Source organism: Notothenia rossii (assembly GCF_949606895.1).
Source record: "Notothenia rossii genome assembly, chromosome: 1".
Taxonomy (NCBI): domain Eukaryota; kingdom Metazoa; phylum Chordata; class Actinopteri; order Perciformes; family Nototheniidae; genus Notothenia; species Notothenia rossii.
This window is the reverse complement of record NC_136912.1, coordinates 96,695,429-96,712,761: the sequence shown is the minus strand read 5'-3', so window position 1 is coordinate 96,712,761 and position 17,333 is coordinate 96,695,429. Positions and strand designations below refer to the sequence as shown.

The window sequence follows — 17,333 nt, the reverse complement described above, 5'->3', positions numbered from 1 at the left end:
ACACCTGAACATCAGCAGGAGAGGACTCTTTAAAGTAGAGACACTACATACTGATATACACCTGAACATCAGCAGGAGAGGACTCTTTAAAGTAGAGACACTACATACTGATATACACCTGAACATCAGCAGGAGAGGACTCTTTAAAGTAGAGACACTACGTACTGATATACACCTGAACATCAGCAGGAGAGGACTCTTTAAAGTAGAGACACTACGTACTGATATACACCTGAACATCAGCAGGAGAGGACTCTTTAAAGTAGAGACACTACATACTGATATACACCTGAACATCATCAGGAGAGGACTCTTTAAAGTAGAGACACTACGTACTGATATACACCTGAACATCAGCAGGAGAGGACTCTTTAAAGTAGAGACACTACGTACTGATATACACCTGAACATCAGCAGGAGAGGACTCTTTAAAGTAGAGACACTACATACTGATATACACCTGAACATCAGCAGGAGAGGACTCTTTAAAGTAGAGACACTACGTACTGATATACACCTGAACATCAGCAGGAGAGGACTCTTTAAATTAGAGACACTACATACTGATATACACCTGAACATCAGCAGGAGAGGACTCTTTAAAGTAGAGACACTACGTACTGATATACACCTGAACCTCAGCAGGAGAGGACTCTTTAAAGTAGAGACACTACATACTGATATACACCTGAACATCAGCAGGAGAGGACTCTTTAAAGTAGAGACACTACATACTGATATACACCTGAACATCAGCAGGAGAGAACTCTTTAAAGTAGAGACACTACATACTGATATACACCTGAACATCAGCAAGAGAGGACTCTTTAAAGTAGAGACACTACATACTAATACACACCTGAATATCAGCAGGAGAGGACTCTTTAAAGTAGAGACACTACATACTGATACACACCTGAACATCAGCAGGAGAGGACTCTTTAAAGTAGAGACACTACATACTGATATACACCTGAACATCAGCAGGAGAGGACTCTTTAAAGTAGAGACACTACATACTGATATACACCTGAACATCAGCAGGAGAGGACTCTTTAAAGTAGAGACACTACATACTGATATACACCTGAACATCAGCAGGAGAGGACTCTTTAAAGTAGAGACACTACATACTGATATACACCTGAACATCAGCAGGAGAGGACTCTTTAAAGTAGAGACACTACATACTGATATACACCTGAACATCAGCAGGAGAGAACTCTTTAAAGTAGAGACACTACATACTGATATACACCTGAACATCAGGAGAGGACTCTTTAAAGTAGAGACACCACATACTGATATACACCTGAACATCAGCAGGAGAGGACTCTTTAAAGTAGAGACACTACATACTGATAAACACCTGAACATCAGCAGGAGAGGACTCTTTAAAGTAGAGACACTACATACTGATATACACCTGAACATCAGCAGGAGAGGACTCTTTAAAGTAGAGACACTACATACTGATACACACCTGAACATCAGCAGGAGAGGACTCTTTAAAGTAGAGACACTACATACTGATATACACCTGAACATCAGCAGGAGAGGACTCTTTAAAGTAGAGACACTACATACTGATATACACCTGAACAACAGCAGGAGAGGACTCTTTAAAGTAGAGACACTACATACTGATATACACCTGAACATCAGCAGGAGAGGACTCTTTAAAGTAGAGACACTACATACTGATACACACCTGAACATCAGCAGGAGAGGACTCTTTAAAGTAGAGACACTACATACTGATATACACCTGAACATCAGCAGGAGAGAACTCTTTAAAGTAGAGACACTACATACTGATATACACCTGAACATCAGCAGGAGAGGACTCTTTAAAGTAGAGAGTTCTCAGAGTGTCACATGTGTCTCCCGTCTCCTCCAGATGCTGCAGAATCCCTCTGAGTTCTCCCTCTCGGTGAAGTCTCTCCTGGAGGCTCAGAAACAGTCCTTAGAGTCGGGATCCGTTGCCAGCGGGGAACACCTCTGCTTCATGGGCAGCGGGCGGGAGGAGGAGGACATGTACATGAACATGGTGCTCGCTCACTTCCTGCAGGTGAGGAGAGGAAGCTCTAAGATCAGTGTTGGGAAAATGTCCTCTTCAATATCAGAGTAATATGATAACAAAACAATGATAACAGAATTTGGAGATTTTGAGAATTGTTTGAAAAAAGAAACGAAAGGCCATTAAAATGTAAATGAACTCAGATTTGCCTAATCTCTAAAACAAATCAAGTGTGTTAATTGTTCTTATAGATAGTAATTGTTGTTGAAATATAACATGCATATATAAGTCTACAAGCTGCATCGTTCATGTTGTAACTTCATCTTGTTTTGTTCATCCGTACACATTGTAAAGCCTGCCGAGTTAATTTGGTAATAAAGGGTTGTATAAATAAAACTTAAATATTCTTCCTGTTAGGAAACCCAAATCACATAACAAACACTCACTGGCCCCTTCATTAGGTACACCTGTTCAACTGCTCGTTAACGCACATATCTAATCAGCCAATCACATGGTTCACATCACGGTGCTATCAAGGTGTTCCATATCTGCTAACTGGAGTTCCTCTGTTACAGAAAAACAAAGAGTACGTCAGCATTGCTAAAGGAGGATTCATGGGTAAGTCATTTCTTAATCTAGATTTCAACTTGATACAGGAATATCCACATGCTCTGATTCTTTAGATATATTAAGATCTGCATGTATGGAAGGGGATTAGGGCCAGAAAGGGATTTTTTGTCCGTCTCTTTGGTTTGAGAAACTCAAACTTAAAACTAAAGATAATCACAATATCTCAATCTTTATTTATTTAGATTCCACATTTAAAACGACCTCAGTTGACCAAAGTGCTGAACAGGGAATAAATACAATATAAAATAACACAATGGGAGTAAAATAATAAAACAATAATTAAAGACATGAAAAAAAAGCACAATAACTAGAAAGCTATAAAACGTGCACACTAGCATTAAAAGCCAGTGCAAATAATAATAAATAAATGCAATAAGTTATTTCTTTGCCATCCTGCAGGCCTGGTCTGAAGAATGCTCGAGGTGCACACGTTCTTCTGCTCTAAATACAGTTTGAGTGTCTGGCCTGGATCAGAGACTTGTTATAAGTGTGAACTCGGAGATGTTTCTGTGATTGCAGCTCTCCAGAAGCACCTGGTGGACATGAACATTGAGGGTCTGGACTCGTCGTACATGCACTGGATCGTCAGCACGTCAGGTTCCAGCCTCTGCTCTCCAGATGTAAGACCCCCGAAACATCACGATAAATAACGGGTTCACAAACAGACTCTGATATTGTTAGGAGAAATCTCACTGGTCCCCGGCTTGAGCTTGAACCTCAGGATCCATGTATCTGTGATCCTCTCCAGAATGGAAGTAGTCATCACATACAGAGCATCAACTAGTTCCTGAACAGTGTCCTTCACATGCTGATATCCAAGAGAGGGAGTTACTCAGTCACAAGATGGAGGAATAGAAAGCAGTATTCAATGTTTACTTCAGATTAGCTCCACGTCAGAAATGAGCATGCTTGTCATATGTCTCTCTCCATAGAGGCTGAATCATCATGTTAATCACATAGCTATCATATGCCTCAAACAGTCCTGATGCTCTGCTAGGTAATCACACATCCTGTCATGTTCACAGCTACAGGTGATACCTTTGTTAGCATGTTGCCCTCATGTTGGAGGAGGACATTCAGTGTTCTCCCAACAGGTATCTAACGTCTTCGTGTATCTAATGTCTTCACGTATGTAACGTCTTCGTGTGTCCTGCAGGGAGAGAGCGGCCCTGGAGACGGGAAGGGAGTGAAGTCTCTGGTCAACAAGATGACGTTTGCTTTCAAGTCAAAGTCTGTGAACGTGAAGGAGAAGATGATCAGCTTCATCGAGAACACCGCCACACCTGTCGACAGGTGAGGAGGCCTCCTTCTGGAAATAACACACACACACACACACACACACACACACACACACACACACACACACACACACACACACACACGCTTCACTAACAACCTGCAGGTAGTGCCGAGTCCTCCTCCCCTCCGGACTGTGGAGAGGAGCTTCACTAAAGGGGAACCTCAGTATTTTCACACCTGGACACGGTTTCCTATTTGTTTTGTGTCTAGAGTGGAAGTCCATTTATAAAAGTGTTCCAGCATTAAGGGAGAGTGGCAGCCTGCAGACGCTAAACATGGCTGAATCCTTCATCCACTAAAAGTGAAAGTATTGTGCGCTGACCGGCTCTGTGTCGGCCAGTCAGTGGACGCTCACCAAAGAACTAAATACTGGACCAGTTGAGACAAATAACTCGTCCAGGGTCAGTTGGACACAGAGGAAAAGTGTCCATGTGGAAACATCCTGAAGTTGGTCGTCTGTGTTTCCATCTCATTGTTCTTCAGGTGATAGTCAGGGCCGATCAGAATCACCTTGATATAAAAACACCTGATTATTTCCTGCTGACGGCCCTGAGTATCCCTCCCTGAATAACCTCTGTGTTAACGTCTCCCTCTCTCTCAGGACGTGTGTGTGTGTGTGTGTGTGTGTGTGTGTGTGTGTGTGTGTGTGTGTGTGTGTGTGTGTGTGTGTGTGTGTGTGTGTGTGTGTGTGTGTGTGTGTGTGTGTGTGTGTGTGTGTGTGTGTGTGTGTGTGTGTGTGTGTGTGTGTGTGTGTGTGTGTGTGTGTGTGTGTGTGTGTGTGTGTGTGTGTGTGTGTGTGTGTGTGTGTGTGTGTTGTTCACTCTCGGTGTTTCTGTCCTCAGACATGTGAGCAGCAGTGACCGGGTGGGTAAACCGTACCGAGGAGTGAAGCCCGTCTTCAGCATCGGGGATGAAGAGGAGTACGACACAGGTACAGGAATCTCACCGTCTCTTGGCGTTCTATTCTTTTGTTTTGAAAAACCTCCTGAGCCTCCGATGTCATTTTAGATGAGATCGACAGCTCGTCGATGTCCGACGACGACAGGAAGGAGATCGTGAACATCCAGACGTGGATCCACAAACCGGACGTGAAGCACCACATTCCCTGCAACGAGGTGAAGGAGACCGGACACATGTTCCCCAGGTGAGACAACGTGTTCCCCGGGTGAGACCACGTGTCCCCCGGGTTAGACGACGTGTCCCCCGGGTGAGACGACGTGTTCCCCAGGTGAGACAAAGTGTTCCCCAGGTGAGACGACGTGTCCCCCGGGTGAGACACGGGTGAGACGACGTGTTCCCCAGGTGAGACAACGTGTTCCCCAGGTGAGACCACGTGTCCCCAGGTGAGACCACGTGTCCCCCGGGTGAGACCACGTGTCCCCCGGGTGAGACCACGTGTCCCTCGGGTGAGACAACGTGTTCCCCGGGTGAGACAACGTGTTCCCCGGGTGAGACAACGTGTTCCCCAGGTGAGACAATGTGTTCCCGGGGTGAGACGACGTGTCCCTCGGGTGAGATGACGTGTCCCTCGGGTGAGACAACGTGTTCCCCAGGTGAGACAACGTGTTCCGGGTGAGACACGTGTCCCTCGGGTGAGACAACGTGTTCCCCGGGTGAGACCACGTGTTCCCCAGGTGAGACCACGTGTCCCCCGGGTGAGACCACGTGTCCCCCGGGTGAGACCACATGTCCCTCGGGTGAGACAACGTGTTCCCCGGGTGAGACAACGTGTTCCCCAGGTGAGACAATGTGTTCCCGGGGTGAGACGACGTGTCCCTCGGGTGAGACGACGTGTCCCTCGGGTGAGACAACGTGTTCCCCAGGTGAGACAACGTGTTCCGGGTGAGACACGGGTGAGACCACGTGTCCCCCGGGTGAGACCACGTGTCCCCCGGTTGAGACCACGTGTCCCCCCGGTTGAGACCACGTGTCCCCTGGTTGAGACCACGTGTCCCCCCTGGTGAGACCACGTGTTCCCCGGGTGAGACACGGGTGAGACGACGTGTCCCCCGGGTGAGACGACGTGTCCCCCAGATGGTCCTGGTCTATCTAAAGCAGTGCTTCTCAAAGTGTGGTCCCCACTCTCACAGCAGTGTCTCCTCAAAGGAGGGAGTTTCTCGATATAGCCCCACCTTCCTCTCACGTGTTGCCACTTGTTTGTCCCATTTTCAGGCGATTTGTAATCTGTTCTAGAAAAACTGTGTTTTAGGATTTCAATAGAACAAACAATGGATGTCTTTGATGAACATGTATCCACGCTGTGTTAGGAGTGAGATAGAGGAGAGACTTCATGCAACGCTTCGTTCTCTGTTGATGATCAGAGGCTTGTTCTGCAGGCCGTTTCAAGGTTCATGTTTTTATAGCATTTTTACAAACAAAGCCCAGACGAGCCTAACATGTGGAACGTTCTCAGAGACTTCAAGTTGGGCCTGCGACCACAGCGGAGGTTTGTGTCGTGCTTCGGGATGGGTATCGTCTGAAATGCATCGATTCCGGTTCTTATCGATTCCACGTTTTGATTCCAAAATTGTAAAAGAAAGAGGTCAAACCTTTAGATGACAAAAATATCTTTATTCTTTTAAGCTTTAACTGATATTTTTACAAATAAAAAATATTCATGCGATACAAATGTATTGCACAATAGCTGTGCTTTATTTATTTTATTCCTTCCTTCCAGCCTCGCGTGAGGCAGTCGCAATTTTTACAGGCTCCCACTACCTGTTAGCATCTGGCATCTGTTAGCATAGATCTAGCTCTCCGGCTTAGGCTCCATCTATGTCCATCTATGTTCCATCTTTAACGCCATTGATCTGTGGAGGATCTGCCGCGGTTTGAGGGCCTGCCGTCCACCCATTTCTGCTTCTGCTGGTGGTGGTTCCCACGGCTGAAGGCCGCTATCCACCTGCTGTTAGAGGCCTACTCCCACCTGTTGGGTGCTACTGTGCGGGGGAGGCCTGGTCTGGAGAAACCGGAGTGTTGCCACACTGCTGATTGCCTATTTCCTTGCTGCTGTCCTGACGTGGTTTTGCTTCGGGAACATCGTGAATGCTGTTGAGCTGGTCTGGGAAAATGGCAAATGTCGTGTTTCTGCTGTGCCTTTTTTTGACTGTGCTGGACAAGGAGAGTTTCGCTAGTCATCCTGACAATTCTGCTGGATGCGGGTCCGTTCTGCCGCCCGCAGTGGACATCCCCTGTACAGGTTCGGATGGGTTGCACAAACAATTGCTAGTTGCACTGTCGCGGACATTCATTTCGTCAAATGTCTGTCTTTCTCACATGCCTGCCACAATGGTCCTTCAGAATTGTTTTTTGAACTCTAATCTCACTTTTGCGAAGTTTGCTGGTGACTCTAGAACAGCTGAAAATGTATGTGTGTTGATTAAGAGGAAAAGGTGCTTGGTATTTTTATTGTTGTTACTATCAGGAAATGTACAGCCAAATCCGGGTCCACCTGGTAGTTTTAGTCAAATAGCTACTCCTGCTGATTTTAGTTCTAGATCGGGGTTAGGTTTAATTCATTTAAATGTGCGCAGTCTGTTACCTAAATTAGATTTTGTCCGTATTTGGGCGAGTTCAACTGATGCTGATGTCATTGTCTTATCAGAAACGTGGCTAGACAAATCGATCTTGGCCTCTGACATTTACATAAATGGTTACAATGTATATCGCACTGACCGTCCTAAAAAAGGTGGTGGCGTTGCCATTTATGTGAAAAATAAGTTTTGTGTAACAAAAATGGTTTCCAAATCTGTTAGTAAACAACTAGAATTTTTAGCTGTGAATGTCGAAGTAACAAAGGGTCAACAGGTCATGGTGGTGGGTTGCTACAGGGCCCCCTCGGCTGTCAAGGACTCCTTATCTTCATTGGCAAAACTGTTATCTCAACTTTCCTACAAGGAAATAGTGCTGCTTGGTGATTTTAATTGGGATTGGTTAACTTCTGTGTCAGAGGATTTTAAAAACCTGTGTACCTCTTTGAACATTACTCAGATTATAGACAGTCCTACTCGCCCAAATATTAAGTCCCCAAATAAATCCTCCTTAATTGATCTAATTTTAACAAATGTTCCATATAAATACTCATCTGTGGGAGTATTTGCTAATGATGTGAGTGACCACTGTGTTGTAGCCACAATTAGGGACACTAAGGTCCAAAAAGTTAAACCACGCATCATCACAAAGAGAGATAAAAAACACTTAGTGGAGCAGGGTTTTTTACATGATCTGTTTGATTTTGATTGGGGAAAAATCGATCTGTGTGCTGATGTAGAAACTGCATGGTCTTATTTTTATCTTGGTTTTATAAAAATTATAGATAAACATGCACCTCTGCGTAAATTTAGAGTGAAGGGACGAAACAATCCCTGGTTTTCTGCTGAAATGTCCAGTCTCCTTCATGAGAGAAACAATGCCTGGGCAAAGGCTAGGAAATCAGGCTCAGAGGTAGAATGGCTACGCTTTAGGCAGCTAAGGAATAGCTTTACTTCAAATGTCAAAAGTGCTAAGTCAAAGTACTATTTGTCAGTTACCACAGAAAACCTGAATAATCCTAGTAAATTTTGGAAAGCCATAAAATCGATTTCCACTGGTGATATCCCAAATGAGCTACCTCCGTACCTCACCACAGCATCTGGCATTATATCAGACAGGGCCACCATGCTAAATTGCTTTAATAAGCATTTTGTCTCTTGTGGCTCTCTGTTTGATTCTGTCACTGACTGTGCTTCTGCTTCTGTGAACGCTCCAGTCCTTGACTCTGAACAATGTGGTCTGGAAAACCCTTTCAGTTTTACTCCTTTAACTGTTGGTATTGTCCATGAAGCTTTATCCAAGTTAGATCCTAAGAAACCGGCTGGCCCGGACAACGTAGAACCTTTCTTTTTAAAGATAGCTGCAGATTTTATTGCTCCACCTCTTACTTCTCTTTTTAACCTCTCCCTCAGCACAAATACAATTCCTAAAGTATGGAAGTCTGCTTATGTCCTGCCTCTACTGAAAGGAGGGGAGGCAACTATTTTAAATAACTATAGGCCAATCTCTAAATTGTCAGTTTTGGCTAAGGTGCTCGAACGACTTGTGAGTGAACAAGTAAAGGAGTTTTTATGTATAAATGATATCCTGTCTAAACATCAGTCAGGCTTCAGGAAGAAACATAGCACCATCACTGCAACAATGAAAGTGGTAAATGATATTACTAGTATGCTAGATAATAAACAGAGTTGTGCAGCTCTGTTTATTGACCTTTCCAAAGCGTTTGACACCGTTGATCATCGTGTCTTAAAACAGAGGCTACTCAGTACTGGCATATCCAGCCATGCAGTGGGGTGGTTTGTGAACTACCTCTCTGAAAGGTCCCAATGTGTTCACTTTGATGGGCTGTCTTCTGAGTGGTTAAACATTGCTAATGGTGTTCCTCAAGGTTCTGTTTTAGGTCCACTTTTATTCTCCATATATATCAACAGTTTAGGTGAAAATGTGGATGAAGCTACTTTACATTTTTATGCGGACGATACCGTGATGTATTGTGCAGGTCCCTCCATTCAGGAGGCGGTTGTTAAATTACAGGCTGTTTTTAACATTATTCAGACTCAGCTCTCTGAACTAAAGCTTCTTTTAAATGTGGATAAAACCAAGATAATGCTCTTTTCAAAAGCTAAAAAGTCACCAGAGCCTGTTTTAGATATTGTATCAACGCAAGGAACAAAACTTGAAGTTGTTGCCTGTTACAAATACCTTGGTATCTTGCTTGATGACTGTCTCTCTTTTAAACTTCATGTCAATAACCTGCTTAAAAAACTGAGGGTTAGGCTAGGTTTCTTTTTCAGGAATAAGTCCTGTTTCTCGCTTGAGGCCAGGAAAAGGCTAGTCACTGTGACCTTTTTACCTGTGCTGGACTATGGTGATCTGCTGTATATGAATGCACCTGCCAACTACCTAAGCAAACTAGATGCTGCGTATCATAGTGCTCTGAGATTTGTCACTAACTGTAAAGCACTTACTCATCACTGTACACTGTATACCAAGGCAGGTTTACCATCACTCACTGTACGGAGGCTCAGTCACTGGTACACTTTTATCTATAAAGCTATGTTGGGCAAACTCCCGTATTATATCTGTTCATTGATAAAGCAGAAAGTTGCAAGCAGCTATTGTCTGCGATCACAGGATATAGTCTTGTTAGATGTGCCAAGAGTAAGGACTGTCTTAGGTAAGACAGCTTTTATGTGCGCAGCTCCACTTGCTTGGAACAGTCTACAGGCAAAATTGAAATTGAGCATTTTTATTTCTTTGAATGTATTTAAGGCATGTCTAAATGAAATGCTTTCTGACACTCTGGGTAGTTGTAAATGTTGAATATGTAAATATGATATCCTCTGTTGTTTGTATGTTGTTTTTATGTTTCATGTGGAACTAAATGATGCAGGTCTCCCTTGTAAATGAGATCGATGATCTCAAGGGACTAATCTGTCTAAATAAAGGTTTGAAATGAAATGAAATTGTAACTGAGCTATGAGCTATGCCTGTGGCCAGCTATTAGCAGGCTTTACACCGTGCCTTGTCTTTCTCTTTCTTAGTGTAGTGGAGCCTCACTTCAGAGCGCTTACCGTGACCCATCTTTGGTGCTTTGAAGTGCCTGAGCTCGTGAACTGTCTACGGGAGGGCGGGGGGAGCCTCGCTGTGGGGCAACTGGACCTCTGTCAGCACAACTTACATGATGCCGTTAAAAAAAATTAACGGCGGTACCGGCCGTCAGCGGGCAGGTCGTCAACGGCCGGCCGCTCTGTGATTCTCCAGAACACACAGACGGCCAGTCCGCCCTGTATTCCACCGGGTCGCCGCGGCGCAGACGGACCCGGTGGAATACAGGGTCTACTGCGTTTAGGAACCGTTAAGCAGAACCAAAATTGTGTATTTTGTATGGGTACCCGGTACCCAGCATTTTCTTATCGGTTCTCATCTGGAACCGAGTTTCGGTTCCCAACCCTAGTCGTACTACATGCGGTGTGTTTTGCATATCTCTCAGTAGCCAACGATCTGTAATAAATGTAGTCTACATTTCATAAGAGGTGCAAAACCTGAGCATTTAAAATCACATTTGAACTAAATGCTGATATAATCTGTATTGTTGATTTAATGTGTGAACGAGGCCATATAGAGAAGGCTAAGCTGTCATTATTAGGCTGTGCTGTTGGATTGGTGAGCAGGCCTATGTTTTGGGATATTTGTAGAGTCAGGGGGTCCATGAGTGTTTTTTTTATTGGTGGTCCTTGGTATGAAAAAGTTTGAGAAACACTGATCTAAAGTAACAGACAGAGAATCAGCACTTTGGAAACAGGGCTGAAACAGAGGGGATTATGGGTAATGCTGCAATGATCTGTTTGGTGTTTCAGCCAATCAGAGGCAGGCTCTGGATATATCTGAGACCTTGATATATGGATGAGACAGAGTATAACAGGGGAGCTTGAGCAGTGGAGGAGCATCAGAGTAGTCAGTAACAGCTGTTTCCTGTGTCCTGCAGCCACCTGCTGGTCACAGCCTCTCACATGTACTGCCTGCGGGAGATCGCCTCCAGGAAAGGGTTCTCCTACATCCAGTCCCGACAGGCTCTGAACTCAGTGGTGAAGATCACGTCCAAAAAGAAGCACCCTGAACTCATCACCTTCAAGTTCGGCAGCAACAACTCAGCGGGGGTGGAGATCTCCGCCGTGGAGAGGTGTGTGTGTGTGTGTGTGTGTGTGTGTGTGTGTGTGTGTGTGTGTGTGTGTGTGTGTGTGTGTGTGTGTGTGTGTGTGTGTGTGTGTGTGTGTGTGTGTGTGTGTGTGTGTGTGTGTGTGTGTGTGTGTGTGTGTGTGTGTGTGTGTGTGTGTGTGTGTGTGTGTGTGTGTGTGTGTGTGTGTGTGTTTATGTATTCATCTCATTTCTGTTTTCTCCTCTCAGATATTTAATACCGAACGCCGGTGACGCCACGAAGGTGATCAAGCAGCAGATCATGAAGGTGCTGGATGCTCTGGAGAGCTCATAGAGGGGGGGGGGGGCTCCAGCTGGACACTAACTGTTAGAGGAGGAGGAGAGTCTGTCTGTCCTCCTGCAGAGAGACTGAGTGTGTGTGGTGCTCCGCAGTCATCAAACATCTCACACCAACTTAAAAACCTCCGTCATGGTTTCCTTTGATCAAACATCTCCCTCTGAACACGTTGACCCCTGGCCGACCTCTGGAGCTCCTCCGTCAGGTCTCTCTGCTTCCTCTCAGACCTGAGGCCTCTGTGTTTGGGTCTGGAAGTTAGAGAACTGTAAACACACAGATCCTCCAGAAACCTACAGTAAAGTTCCCGTTAGCTGTAGTGATATGTATTCCTCTGTATCACACGTGTTGCTCCAGACTGTGGGTGATATCAAAGAATTCAGAAATGGCAAAAATATTCTACATTTTCTGAGATTATAAATTCCTAAATTTACGAGAAAGAAAATCAGGAATATTTAATTTTTCCTTTAAACTTCAGATAATTTTTTTTCACATTTATGAAGTTTTTTCTTGTAAATCTTAAGTTATTATTCAAAAGGGAACACAATTCAAATTTACAGGAAAAGAAATGATTATTATTTTTTATTTTGGGATTTCTGAGTTTTTCGTCATAAAAACCTTTGAGTTATATTTCCAAACCCTTGCTCTCTGTAACTGAACGTCACCCCTCCTCTGACCCGGTCTCATATTGATGATTCCCCCTCGGCCCTAATGCGCCTTCATGACTCTCTGCTTCCTCATCTCATAGCAGCCCCTCTGACTCTTTCTCTTACATCAGTTGAATAATACCTGGTGAAGGTGAATGGAATGACCTCTGGAGGCGACCTGCTGAGGAGAAGGTCTCTGTCACACAGCTGGGTAGAGACCGTTTGTAAAAAGTCTTTATAAATATATCTCTGTTCTGTCCATGTATTCATACTAGCATTAGTTTGCTTGCCACTGTTGCCTTCGGCCTCATAACGCTCCTCTGACTCTTCCTCGCTTCATCTTACTTATGTGTCCTTTGTGTGGAGATGTGTCGGCTTTACCTTCCTGACGTCCGTCTGGAACTCAAAGGGGAGAGAAATAAAGGTCTGTCCCCTTGAGACCCTCAGAAAGTGGATCCTCACTCTTCAGAGCGTTCCCTGTACCCACGCATCGTCTGTGATATTCCAGTATCCACAGGCAGAGCAAATGCAACACGTCTCCAGTGTGATCTGCACCTTCCTGTACTGCTTTCATTTTCTAAGCCTTTCTGTTTCTAATAAAGGGAGATTATTACACTGTGTGGAAGAGTTTCATTCAGACAGCATGATGAGTCCATCAGCAGGAGAGCACTCTTTAAAGTAGAGACACTACATACTGATATACACCTGAACATCAGCAGGAGAGCACTCTTTAAAGTAGAGACACTACATACTGATATACACCTGAACATCAGCAGGAGAGGACTCTTTAAAGTAGAGACACTACATACTGATATACACCTGAACATCAGCAGGAGAGGACTCTTTAAAGTAGAGACACTACATACTGATATACACCTGAACATCAGCAGGAGAGGACTCTTTAAAGTAGAGACACTACATACTGATATACACCTGAACATCAGCAGGAGAGGACTCTTTAAAGTAGAGACACTACATACTGATATACACCTGAACATCAGCAGGAGAGGACTCTTTAAAGTAGAGACACTACATACTGATATACACCTGAACATCAGCAGGAGAGGACTCTTTAAAGTAGAGACACTACATACTGATATACACCTGAACATCAGCAGGAGAGGACTCTTTAAAGTAGAGACACTACATACTGATATACACCTGAACATCAGCAGGAGAGGACTCTTTAAAGTAGAGACACTACATACTGATATACACCTGAACATCAGCAGGAGAGGACTCTTTAAAGTAGAGACTCTACATACTGATATACACCTGAACATCAGCAGGAGAGGACTCTTTAAAGTAGAGACACTACATACTGATATACACCTGAACATCAGCAGGAGAGGACTCTTTAAAGTAGAGACACTACATACTGATATACACCTGAACATCAGCAGGAGAGGACTCTTTAAAGTAGAGACACTACATACTGATATACACCTGAACATCAGCAGGAGAGGACTCTTTAAAGTAGAGACACTACATACTGATATACACCTGAACATCAGCAGGAGAGGACTCTTTAAAGTAGAGACACTACATACTGATACATCAGCAGGAGAGGACTCTTTAAAGTAGAGACACTACATACTGATATACACCTGAACATCAGCAGGAGAGGACTCTTTAAAGTAGAGACACTACATACTGATATACACCTGAACATTAGCAGGAGAGGACTCTTTAAAGTAGAGACACTTCATACTGATATACACCTGAACATTAGCAGGAGAGGACTCTTTAAAGTAGAGACACTTCATACTGATATACACCTGAACATCAGCAGGAGAGGACTCTTTAAAGTAGAGACACTACACACTGATATACACCTGAACATCAGCAGGAGAGGACTCTTTAAAGTAGAGACACTACATACTGATATACACCTGAACATCAGCAGGAGAGGACTCTTTAAAGTAGAGACACTACATACATCTGAACATCAGCAGGAGAGGACTCTTTAAAGTAGATACACTACATACTGATAAGAGGACTCTTTAAAGTGACGCTCAGAGGAGAGGATTTCTCAGTTCTCTAAACGCCTGTTAGTTTCTTGTCCTCTCTCCTCGGTTCCTCCGCTCGCATCTCCTGTGGGGGGGACTAAGACGAGAGGAGGTGCAAACTGAGAAATGAGAACGGGCTAAAGGCTCCTTGGTGCCAATACAGTAATATATTTCGACTACGGTAACGGGTCCCAAGGTGGGTAGACCGGCATACGCAACGCTCTGGGGGTCCAACGGCTCCGTGTGTGCCCTATATGATCATTTTCTGATAACGATGAAAGAGCCCGCCTCCCTCTCCCCACGTCTCCTGCTGCTGATGGGCTGTCAGAAGAGGGGGAGGAAAAGAGAGGCAGTCACCGTTTATTAAATATTATTATATTATTATACAGAGAACAGAGTCGTTATCAATTTGTTTTAAAGCTCAATAAATAACAAAGAAGACCTGTGACCGGCACTTTCCTAATTTTGTACGGAAGATTTCAACTTTAACGGACATGTTGACCGGCGGAACATTTTTTTTACGGAAACTGCCGCACGGTCCCCTCGTCCCTTGGAAGAGGCGGAGAGGTGGGTGTTTTTCATCTGCTGGTGGACTACCTGAGAGATACAGCAGGAGAACACGCCGTCCACCGAGGAGAATAAACAGAAGGGCAACCATGGCAACCATGCTCCGGGGTCTTCTTCGCTGCTTTTGATGTATTTCGGGCGGCAGCAGCGCCACTTACAGGCCTGACATATGTACTACATCGTTTCCAGCATTTCCAGCGGTCTAGTGTGAACGGACACGTTAATGAATCGAATGCGTGTGAACGGAAGACTTTTTTGCGCTTGCGTATGCGTTTTACCGTGTGGGGCCGGGGTAGGTGTTGCCAATGTAACCGGTTAGAACTCAAAGTTGCGATGAGGTCTTAACATGTATGGAAAGGGTCTTAAAAAAGGTCTTAAAAGGTATTACATTTGACTTCAGGATTCCTGCATATACCCTGGAACTGTAGCCTATGCATGCGACATTGTGGAGTCTATTTTTATATAACATTACAAGAGTGATTCTTATTATTACATTATATGCTTATTGTGCTTGTTACGTCCCCACTAAGGATGAGGAAATGCAACACACGCCAGTTGGAATTGGTCAGGGGCCTCATTTATAACGCCAGGCGTAGGATTCACGTGGGAAGGTTGCTTACGTTGTAGAAATCCAAAAAATAGGTACAGAAAGTTTGAACCAGAGTAGCAGCATGGAGGTCGGATCAACACCAAAATAAATAAATAAGTGGTCCGAAAAAGGTTCATGACAAAGAAAATACACATAGCCTTCCTCAGGCAGTGTGTTTGTACCGGGGACAGGAGACCCCCCCCCTTGATGAGAAACTGTAAGAAATGATCTGGGAATCCCTCCGGAGTGGAGTCATGACGACTGGAACTGAATTATGTTTTTGTATTTGGTGGTTTGTGTTCCAGTTACGATATCTCCGTTCACTCCAATGGACCAGTTTTTTTTCCAGCAATGGCGGATCGTAGAGCCCTCAATAGTTCCCCGGAAGTTAGCTTGCTAGCGGCTAGCAGCGCAGTAGAGTTGCAGCATATTAGACCGTTCGTGTTTGACTTTTAAAGGTAAGAAGACGTTTAAAGATTTATATTGCGGATATTATCAGCACATCTGAGTCAAATTAACGTGTGTATTAAAGGATGTTGGTGGATTGATTATCCCCCTCTAAATAAATAGATTTAGGGAACGTTTACAGATAACAGATTAGGCTAGGATACTGGATAAAGTTAGCAACACACGTTAACCATGAACAGCCTATTAATCCGTTCTCCTAATGTTATTTCAACCCAACGTTGTGGAATTAGAAAAAAAGGGGCTTCTTAACGTGCTTTTATCCGGGGTGGAGGGAGTTAAATATTAGTTAAATCTAACATTGGGGCGTGTGATTGTATTGGGTGGAGGTGGTGAAATGAGGATATCCATCTTGGAGTTCAAGCTAGTATAATAAAGTTAACGTTACAAAATAATAAGGAAGAGAGCTATTTTTGTGATTCATCGCTATTGATATGGATTTAGAGTGGATATTTGAGACTTCCAAACAGTAAACTAAAACTTAACTTATGGGTGAGTGTTTTTAGCAGAGCCATATGAGGTCCTTGTGATTCTGTTGATTATTACCTCTCTGTATTATGTTGCAGCTCAGCTGATTTTAGATTGATGGCAAAGGGAGAGGGATTTAAGTGAGAGTGAAAACACAAGGTAAGTTTCAAATAGGTCAGCAATTTCCCATCCTATAGGTTGCTAGATGTATCTAACCCTTTCTCCTGTCTCCCTCTCTCAGCACAAGAACCCCAAGGGGATTCAATGGAGCCTGAAGACCTGCACTGAGACCCTCACCCTGCACCTGAGTCTCACCTCCCAGAGTTTTGCAAGCCTCTCCCTGTTCCTTATTTTTGATTAAAAAAACGTTAAGCTTCCCAATGGTGTGGTCTTCGTTTTGTGAAAAATATGATTACCTCACATATGTTGTTGCTGTTGTTGTCTTTTGTGATAGTTAAATTGCTCCTGCTGACTTGAGCCAGCCATTCTTTCCTCCTCTCTGTGTCAGTGGGGAAGCCGTACATTCGTACTCCTTTTTCTGAGCGCTTGGAGCATCCCCCGGCAGCACAGCAAACCATGGGGGAGACTATATGCCAGGCTAACACGGAGGAAAAGG

General features: G+C 44.2%; 1 protein-coding gene and 1 long non-coding RNA gene across 2 annotated transcripts in view; both read left to right on the top strand.

Annotated features, from left to right (window-relative positions):
• tbc1d23 (TBC1 domain family, member 23) overlaps window positions 1–13,232 on the top strand; it is a 35,398-nt gene extending 22,166 nt beyond the window's left edge. Inside the window, exons 11-18 of the mRNA XM_079653608.1 lie at window positions 1,901–2,071; window positions 2,596–2,638; window positions 3,170–3,270; window positions 3,807–3,943; window positions 4,792–4,880; window positions 4,958–5,093; window positions 11,469–11,663; window positions 11,888–13,232. Of these exons, the coding sequence (XP_079509734.1) occupies window positions 1,901–2,071; window positions 2,596–2,638; window positions 3,170–3,270; window positions 3,807–3,943; window positions 4,792–4,880; window positions 4,958–5,093; window positions 11,469–11,663; window positions 11,888–11,972 (957 nt within the window). The 3' untranslated portion in view covers window positions 11,973–13,232. The remainder of the gene's footprint in view (window positions 1–1,900; window positions 2,072–2,595; window positions 2,639–3,169; window positions 3,271–3,806; window positions 3,944–4,791; window positions 4,881–4,957; window positions 5,094–11,468; window positions 11,664–11,887) is intronic.
• A 2,861-nt stretch (window positions 13,233–16,093) lies between these two features.
• Window positions 16,094–17,094, top strand: LOC307012860. Its single transcript, XR_013800745.1, has 2 exons — window positions 16,094–16,876; window positions 16,959–17,094. It is a non-coding gene; the product is annotated as an uncharacterized lncRNA (long non-coding RNA).
• Window positions 17,095–17,333: the final 239 nt, after the last annotated feature.